Genomic DNA, 10,000 nt, shown 5'->3' with positions numbered 1-10,000 from the left:
TACTTGTGATTTCAAATCGAACTCGCCCTGCGCGCTCGTTCGATTTTGAAATTACAGCTATGTTTTCAGACCAAATTGCACTCCGCTCAGGTCAATTACCATCATTAACTTGGAACCCGCTAACGTCCTTGGACCTGAAAAATTTCCTTCATTTTGTTATGAATAATTCTGGGATTAATTTGGTAATATAACACGAAAGATATATTTTCGAGTACCCTATAAATGTCACATTTTAATGCTTCTTAGCTTTGTTTTGTCCTCTCGGTTCAAAGGGATAAATCTTACACCGTAATCATCCAAAATTAAATAATATTCATCTTTGAGTAGAAAGTTTTATGGCTGTAACTATGACAACTCTAGACATCGGATTGTTAATATTTTATCACCATTGTTATCATTCAGAACGAACTCTCAACGTAAAACAATAAAGTCACTAAGTTAAGGGAAACGTAAGTTCCAAATGAGAAATTATGCAACTGACGACAATAATCCTGTTCGTTAGGCTTGGGTTTTCCTCGCTTGTTGAGATGACTCAGGTACAAGCACAAGGAAGTAGCTTTAGTTTCTTCTAAGTTGGAATGGAAAGATATAGAGATCCCAAATTGCAGGTGAGGCCAATTTCAAGGATTATGCTCACTATAGACATTCTACGTCAGTGGGGAGTCACAAATGGGATTCAAATAAGGCTTTTTTCAAATCCCCTACTTCTACAAGTCTCAATTAAAAAGAAATAGCAGAGTATCAAAGAGGAAAACAGTCAACTTCGACAATGGCGATAACCAATAGCAGCCTTGACTCACGAAGCTCACTCGAATAACGAGGGTTGAGCTCCCAAGAAAACCAGCAATCTAACTAATCGACACAGAGTGATTAGCATCGCTTAAAAACAGTCGGTGTGTTTACGTTCCCTACCTAACTCTTTATCAACGGAAACAAAACTGTCAGTGATCGAAGAAAAACAACAACAGTCAATTTTTGGAAAGTGTATATATTCAGTTAGGAAATCATTTCTCTCAGATAAATCTGGTAATACTAATATTGTAAATACAACAATATACATGAAAAAAGAAAACTCCATTCTGATTGGCTAAGAGCAGTGCAGTTGAAGTGTGTAGGACCAGCGCAAAAAAAACATCAAAATTCTGGATTATGATTAGCTAATAAAAGGCAAGCCTTAGGTGGTGCAGTTTATGGCGCAATCGTCCATGATTGCGTGGTACGCGTGCGTTTCTTTTGCTTGCTTTTTTCATATATATGATTAATACGTAATCTAAATCACAACTTTCTCAATGCAATTCAGAATAAATAAGCACTTGCAATTTTTTTCAAAGACTACTTTGTACTCGTACGGGCTCGTGCAATTTTGCTCGACTTTGAAAAGAAAAATTACTCGCGCTTATTTGTTCCAAATTGCACTCAAAATCACGTGATTACCTATACTAATCCAGTGTCAATTACAGTTTATGTCTGATTAAAAATTCAGGTCAGATTTTAATTTAAATAAGACTATTTCTTCCTCTATACAGATCAAGGAAAGTGAACTTCAAAACTTTCACTATCTCAACTTCAAGGCACTTTTTAACCATTCATTGAATGTCGCCTTTTCGTTGGCTACACTCAGCGTGTTGGGATACATCCAGTGCGCTTTTGCGTGTCTCGACAATGTGGCGTGTATCTCGTTTAACTCCGCCATTGTGCCGGATATTAACTCCCACCAACATGATTGCCATCTACTTCCAACTGACAAGTACAGGAATCCCGACTATACTTTGTTTTCAGTCAGCAATTTCATCACTATGCTATACCGGTAGGTTTAAATTTGGATTACCTTAACTTACTCGATTTCCAAATCAAAGTCAAAGTTTTATATAAAAATTAAAGGCGCCCGCAAACTAGGAAAAAATGTTGCGGAAACATTGCCGCCGAAGAAACATTTCGGGAAACTATGCTTCCGCAACAATTTTTGCTCGTTTGCGGGCACCAATTTTCGCTCGTTTTCATCTGACCCGTGGTAAAAACAGTTTCATTTTTTCTCGTTGTGAGTTGCATGAATGATTCTGTTTTGTCGTTGCCGTTCTCTTTCTCTGTCCTTTTGTTTCCGTTCTAGTCATAAGTCTTCCAGGCATCATGCTACCTTGACACACTTTCTAAAAATATGCCAAAAATTGCAATACAGAGAAAAAGCAGTTCTAAACAAGTTAAAAATATACACTCGGACTAGCTTTAAGTTTATATTTCTCCAATGCTTGACTTGCACAACTGCGTAGCCACCAGTGTGGGCCACAGCTATCATAATATGTCAAACTGGGTTGAAACCATCGAAAAATGCAGGACCGTATTCCACCTGACGATGACGAGACGATGACGATGACAATGACGACGACGATGGCGATGACGATGACGATGACGATGACGATGACGATGGCAACTGGTAACTGAGGCAAAAATGTCAATAACAAAGACTTTGACTTCGACTTTGACTCTTAAGGGCTTTATGACCGTGTAGCCTCGTATAGCCAGGGAAAGCGTGCGAAAAATGAAGCCTTGTTAATTTGGAAGACCTTAGACAGCAATGACCGGAACAGGGTTGCTTACCAGCGGTTTCCGTTAAACAATGGTTTGCTCGCGGGCTCAAAACCTGGTTGTGGTCATTGTTATTTAAGGTTCTGTTTATGTGAGATAACCTGGGTCGAGCCTGCGATCCAATCGAAAACCAGTACCTGGTCAGCGCTCAATAAAAAAAAAAAAAAAAACAGCTGATCTCAATGATCTCTGAACTTGAGCCTTTGATATTTTTACGTGATACTGGTCAGCGTATACCTTGATTTGACAGGTGTCAATTGATCATAACATGGATGTCCAATATAAAAGATAAATGTTGTAAATTAGCGTGATACGTATATACTGGTCCGCACTGGCATGCATGGAGGGTTGAGGTATGGAAGTACGGACGTTATATGACATCATAGCTATAACATTAAAATTTCTCGCATCCAAATTTCTCTCATCCATATTTTCTTAAATACGGTGCTCCGCGCGAGCGCGCGCGCGCCTTGACATGTTAATCTGAATGAGTAAAACCCGACCTTGACACAGAAAAGCGTACGTTTGCGCAGGGGGGTCCTTCCTTCTTGCGGTGAGTCTCGCAAGTGTACTTTGACGCATTTGAAGCAAATCCACAATTTCAAACTCAGAAAAAAGTAAGTTTCCTTCATTATTGTGCACCATGATGTCGTGAATATACTGAACCTTCGATTTCTTGGAAACAAATGCGCCTGAAATGTGCAAAAAAATTGCGTTATGTTAATTAAACGCTCTTCTACCCAATAAGCTAGAGCATGCATCGTAACCTCCCTCCCAGTGCGTCATAAATTGGAAGAGTAGAAGACACACCTCTGATAGCAGTGAAATCGTGACATCTGCTGTCAATCTCCGGCCAATTTAAAACAACAAGGGCTGTCAACTTTTACAAAAGTGGACCTTCACTACGACTGCGCATAAATTGGAAGTGGCCAGAGTCCGTGTTCTTGGGGCTGACCAAAAGAATAGAGGACTCTGAGAACGAGATTGATCTTCTGTTAATTGCTTAGTGTCAGGTTGATCTCAATTTGACAAAAGATAGAAATATAAAACAAGTATAATTTTTTTGAAATAAACATTTTATAATTCCTTGACTTCCATTTGCCGGAGTAAAACTCTTTTTCCTAGAACCCCCTGATAATGATACGAGGCAAAAAAAATACAACTTATTATCCACTGAAGAGATGGCCCAGTTTCCCTAAAAAAAGATCGGTTTTGTAGCTTTAATGAAGCCTACATGACGGCCATTTCACTTTAGGCAATTTGAAGCCATGCAAAGGCTAAATTTTGAACCGGTCGCGGGGTGGTTTTCCTAAAGTTTTTTCAGCCAAAACAATTACACCTCAGGCTTCCGAAAGGATAGAGAAAAGGATTTTAGTACATTAGATTTCCAGGCGTAAAATCGCTGATAAGGTAAAATTATTTTCGATCGATAATATTTGCACAATTTCGCCTTGCCATCACACAAAATTGTGTTTTCACTCAAATTATTCGCTTGTTTTCGCTGTCGATGGGACATATTACATGTCCAGCGAATTGTTTTATCCTCTGGGATGAATTTTCCGTCGAAATTCGGTTATTTAGGTGGTTTTTGGCAAACAGAGTTTAATTATTCGTAATACGATCTGTTTCGTTCCCGTTAGCAACGGGTCGCAAATTTGACACTTTCATCATGTGGAATATCAATTTATCCATTGATGGCTAATCCGATTATTTTTAAATTTATGAGAAAAACTAACGCGGAGAGATTTCGACGTTTCGATGACATCCTGTCATCATTATGAAGATAAAATTTTGAAGAAAATTTACATAAGTAAGTAGTCCAAAAACTAAACCAAAAACAATAGTCTATTGTTCTAAGCAATAAGCTAAGTCAAGAGATCTCTTGACTTAGCCAAGAATTTCGCAGTTCTGAGGAAATGCCAAGGAAAGATGAACTGTCTGGTATACGAGATGCTCCTGATTAAAAAGTACAGACCAAGCCTTAACATCCAATCAGACTCAATACGTGCTAAAGTTTTTACTTGACTTTGGGTTTTCCTTTGTGTGAGGTCACTGGATGATTCACTGGCTTAGAACAATAGACTATTGTTTTTGGTTTAGTTTTTTGACTACTTACTTATGTAAATTTTGTTCAAAAATTTTTTCTTCACTTTCTTGATAATGATGACAGGATGTCATCGAAACGTCGAAATCTCTCCGCGTTAGTTTTTCTCATAAATTTAATAACAAAAGTCAATTTTATACGAATCCGATTATTACTTAAAAAATCGCAAAAAATTCTTCTTTGATGAGTTTTTGTTTTTTTTTTTCAAATTTATGACCAAGAAAAGGGTACATGTAAATTACCATGTACCCTGTAAAGCTATTTTCTTTGCTTTAAAATGATATAATGCTTTCCCCTAACTAAAGTAGGGAAAATTTAAAATTAAAATTCACAATAGGGAAGTTATACCAGACAAAATAAGCCGCGGCTTATTCTGGCCGTGGCTTAAGGCGGCTAAATACGAGATAGAAAAACCCTCAACTTGGCGCTTCAACATTAGGGCCGTTTATGAGAGAAATAAGCCGCGGCTTACTCTGGCCGCGGCTTACATAAGACTCAAACACCCCGTATAAATGGTACAAAATCTACGTTCACGGCTTTCTCAAGCCGTGGCTTATCCTCGCGTGGGAGTTTTTACTCGTATAAATAGTTCCTTTCGCGTATTATGTACGCCGCGACCAGAGTAAGCCGCGGCTTATTTTCTCTCGTATAAACGGCCCTATTGTTTCGTTGCAAGTTTGGGTCGATGTCTCCCGTTTTTCACCTTGCATGATCAACTTGTCGTGCAACAAAAACATTTGTAGCGGGTTGAAGAAAGTTGTTGCGAAAAGTAGAGCGCGGGTCTACTCTGAGAAACAAATTTTGGCTTTGTTGCTCGTTTTTCATAAAGCTCACAACTTGCCGCGCAACAAATGTACCCGTGTACTAGTTAATCAACCAATCAGCGCGCTGCATTTCTTCAACCCGCAACAATTGTTTTGTTGCGGGTCAAGTTGATCACGCAAGGTGAAAAACGCGAAACATCGACCAAAACTTGCAACGAAACAATTTTGCGTGACAAGTTGAGGGTGTTTGTATCTCATATTTCGCCGCCTTTACATAAGACGCGAACGCCCCTTATAAATGGTACAAAATCTACGTCACGGCTTTCTCAAGCCGCGGCTTATCCTGGCCTGGGAGTTTATACTCGTATAAATAGTTCCTTTTGCGTATTCTTTTAAATTGATAACCAAGCAGCTTTAATTTATAGCCACGCATCCGTTCGATGTTTTTTAACAGTTTGTTAGATTTATCTTCTCGTTTAACAGGAAGAAAGCTTAATCCTGAGAATTTGAAAACTCAAGAGGAAAAGAAGACTGAGACGAAAACGAAAAAGACTCAGAAATTGTCATGGTTGTAAAATATTAATCTCTGAGTCAACAGTTATATGGCAACTATGACAATTGTAGAGATAAGCTTGTTAATATTTTATCATCATTGTCAACATTCAGATCATTGAAAAAAAAAAGGGAACTTTCAGTTGCACTGGCACCCTATCAGTGTTCTTGTTTCTTGGCTAAAAATCAGTTAGAGGAAAAGTAACTTACCTCCAAATGTAAAGGATGCATTTGACGACAATAATCCTTTTCGTTAGCGTCGCGGTTTCCTCGTTTGTTGAGTTCACTCAGGTGAAAGCGCAGGTAAGTTGCTTTTCTTCCAACTTCTGGAATCGAAAGATATGCAGCTCACATGAAGGATTTGCTGCGAATTCCCTAAAAAAAAGCTCTGTTCGCTATAGACGAGGCATCTTACGCCATTGGGAAGTGTATAAAAAACGGTTTCCATTGTAGAACTATAACGAGAGACCGTAGTATCAGAAAATACTCGTATCAAAGGCGGTAACCAATGTGCACTCCATTTAGATATACACATTGACCAAACAAAATCAGCCAAGAGATTGGCGTTTATTCAAGATTTTATTCAAGATTCTTAAACACTGTTATTTTATTTTTACACTTTCTATACGTGCGTCGAATGTGATACTCGAGAAGTGATGTATTATTCTGCAAGTAGTTCAAGTCAAATAAAAGAATGGACGTCAAAACCTTGCGTGAGACTCGAGCACTAGGCGTATACAACTGGCTGGAGGCTAAAAAAAACATATATGTCATGGAGTTTTGCTACAAAAAGTCAGTAGTCGTCTTTTGAGGGCTGATAAACATCTATATGAGTACTTATTATCATGCAAGGACAGTTTAGATTGCAAGATCTCAGCGGACAAGTCACTTTTTTAACCTACGTGATTGCATTGTCGGCCGTAATTTTTATTTTCGTATCAAGAAAAAGCTTAGAAATTCAACCTTGCTTTATCACGAGACGAAAAACCCTATCAGCTGTTCTAATAACTAACTAACCTAAAATCTCAAAAGCAAATTAATTTCTCGTTTCGAAAAAAACTGTGGTGCTGCGTCGGTGGGAGAGTGAAACAAGAAAAAATTGGGTTTTTTATCAAACGTGTTGATAAAGGTCGAATTACCACTGTAAACGATTTGGAAAGCTGACGTTTCGAACGTTAGCCCTTCGTCAGAGATTTTCGCTCTGACGAAGGGCTAACGCTGGTAATTTTATCAACTTTGATTGATAACCATTTTTTCCTGTAAATCTCCAAAAAAAAGGATGATAATTCATTATTTTTCGATATTGATGACGAGACGAGACGCCTTTATTAAAGTGACGTAATAGGTTGCCATGGCAACAAAGAACAATCTAAAAACGCCTTATATTTTGTATTTAAGCGCCTATATCTCAAAAACCAACCCGGTGACCCCCATTTTTTTATTGCTGGTGAGTGATTAGCACACTGGTATAAAACTCTCAGTTTAAACAAATTCTCTGGAGCAGATTCATAGCAACCTTCACAATTGGAAAATTTTAAGTCGGCTCTGAATCCGCTCGAGAGAAATCTTTTAAGCTGTGCAGAGAGTTTTATCTTAGCCTGCTAATCGCTTGTCAGCAATAAAAAGTGGGGGTCGTCGAGTTCTTTTTGAAGTAATTAGCGCTTAAGCACCAAATATAGGGTGTTTTTACATTGTTCTTTTGTTGCCATGGTATTGTATTACGTCATATTAATATGTGCATCTTGTTAAGCAATTATTGGGGTCTCATATGGTACCTTAACATTGCCGTTAAGTAAAAGAGCGTTGTTGAGTTATTACTTCTAATGACACATCCCCTCCAAATTGTTCAACTGGTCGAGCCACCTTAATCGTAACTTTTTCTGTCATGTTTCACGCAACAACGTTAGCAGTTTGGTTGATTTGTTTTCTTCAATACACAAGTGAGTATAGTGTCTTTTCCTCCCTTTTCGATCGCCCGCATAATAGGCTTTATACGAATAACTTTCTTAGAGAAAATATCACAAATAAGTTCTATACAAGGTTTAGTTTCGGTCGACTTAACGCTGTTTAAGTCAAGTGACCTACTGTCTAGCAAGCCCAGCAATCCAAGGCTTTCCCTAAAATATTTAAGCGGGAAAAAAGGTTAAGAAACGTAATATTGAAACTTGTATAGTAGTAATAAAAAAGATTTGAATTCGAATTAATAGTTATAACAATGATTTCTATGGTGGTGAATTGGACTAGATCAGTTATTTTTGGATAACCAATTTACCTCGACTCATATATAGCCCCAGCACGTAGAACGGAGGAGAACTAATTTAAATGCTAAATAGAATGAAATTGTGCTTTTCCTGTTTAAACAAAACCAACAGCCCAACTAGTTGTCACACTGTGTATTTACTTTCTCAGTCTAATCAGCGTTGTATATCAACATCAAGAATATGCAAAATAATATTACAGGTCACCAATCTTTGGCGAATATGCATTAATTAGTTTCGATGAACTCAATTAAGGCATTTGTCATAGGTTATTAAAGTGGTACTACGACCAAAAAAAGAATTTGTTTTTCCTTTGGATTTCAAAACTATGTTAACTAAACATTAACTCACCCAAGTTTTAAGTTCTGATTTAAAAAAAAAACCTGTTTATTTTAGCTGGAATTTTCTTATTTATTGGTCCGCCATTACTAACTTCAAAATCTTGAGAGAGCTGGGTCGAGGAGAAAATGACGTCAAACACTCACTAGTTTAAGAATGCAATGCGTGTGTACGCGGCCTAATTAATATGCAGCACGGGAGTTTCGGGCTTTCAGACTTTTCAACCCGTGTTTTGCATATATACACGGTGAAATTTTAAGCTAGTGAGTAAATGACGTCATTTTCTCTAGATCCAACTCTCTGAGGTCCAATCGGCCAGTTTTGAACGTGAGTAATGGCGGACCATGAAATCCAAAACTTACACTCAAAATAAACAGCCTTTGGATAAAACTCAAAGCTCAAAATTTTGCCAGTTAGGTGTTAAGCGAACACGCTTTCAAAATCAGAAGAAAAAAGGAAGTGATTTTTTGATCATAGTAACACTTTAACAATGGTAAGATACCAATCCTCTGATCATGATTATTACCTTTTTAAATAAGATCATACAAAAATTTGCCATGTTAAACTTTCCAATATTAAACATTTATGCTTTGGTTAAACAGATCATCGAAGAAAGTGAACTTCGCAACCTCATCATGGGAACTTCAAAGCCTTTTTGACCCATTTATTGAATGTCACCGTTTCTTTGGCTACAATCAGCGTGTCAGGGTATATCCAATGCGGGTTTGCTTGTCTGGAGAATGTTGCCTGTATCTCCTTCAACTTTGCCATTATGCCAGACCTTTACTCCAAACAGCATGCTTGTCATCTACTTCCGACGGATAAATACAAGAATCCCGACTATTTTGTTACGAGTCAGCAATTTCATCACTATGCTATACCGGTAGGTTCAAATTTGGATTGCTTGAATCTTGCCGATTGCTAAAATAGAGGTGGAGTATTACGTAGATATAATGCATCTTGGTTGACCGTTTGAAAGATAAATAAAGAATTTTATTTGTTTGTCAGTGCGTGAGCGGAATTAAACAAATCCTGCAATCTGATTGGTTTCGGGAGCGGGTGGAATTTTCTCATCCGGCCCACTCACGGCGGGCGGAATCCCAGCCTTAGTTGCGTGAGCTTCGGGAGTGGGGGCGGAGGGAAGGGGGGTCCCTTGTCTCTTGTCTCTTGTCTGAATTTCGAAAGATCTCGTGTCGGTGCTTTGTCAATGTTTCACGTTGCTTTGACCGTTGCTGTCAGAAATTTAAAGGAAGGGTCTCGTTTGTAGCGATTTCACTTTAAGTGCTGACACTTCTTTTTAGATAATGTGGCTTGTCGGAATTTACCCAGGCAGAGCCACATTTGTGGGCACTGCGATGTGCAAATGTGTCACTTGTCCACTAGGGTGTAGACATCTTCGT

General features: G+C 38.2%; 1 protein-coding gene across 3 annotated transcripts in view; it reads left to right on the top strand.

The window, feature by feature from the left end:
* Nucleotides 1-6,124: 6,124 nt before the first annotated feature.
* LOC138051875 (uncharacterized) overlaps nucleotides 6,125-10,000 on the top strand; it is an 18,114-nt gene continuing 14,238 nt past the window's right edge. For 2 of the 3 annotated variants that reach the window (XR_011132934.1, XM_068898168.1), the window contains exons 1-2: nucleotides 6,131-6,306; nucleotides 9,203-9,483. Coding sequence is in view for 2 of the 3 variants with exons in the window: in XM_068898168.1 (XP_068754269.1) it covers nucleotides 9,373-9,483 (111 nt within the window). In the remaining variant the exon portion in view is untranslated. Of the gene's footprint in view, nucleotides 6,307-9,202; nucleotides 9,484-10,000 lie in introns of all 3 variants that reach the window. The other variant, XM_068898167.1, reaches the window with a different exon arrangement.

Source organism: Montipora capricornis, chromosome 6, assembly GCF_036669925.1.
Source record: "Montipora capricornis isolate CH-2021 chromosome 6, ASM3666992v2, whole genome shotgun sequence".
NCBI lineage: Eukaryota > Metazoa > Cnidaria > Anthozoa > Scleractinia > Acroporidae > Montipora > Montipora capricornis.
The sequence above is the reverse complement of the archived record's forward strand: the minus strand, read 5'-3'. Positions and strand labels throughout refer to the sequence as shown.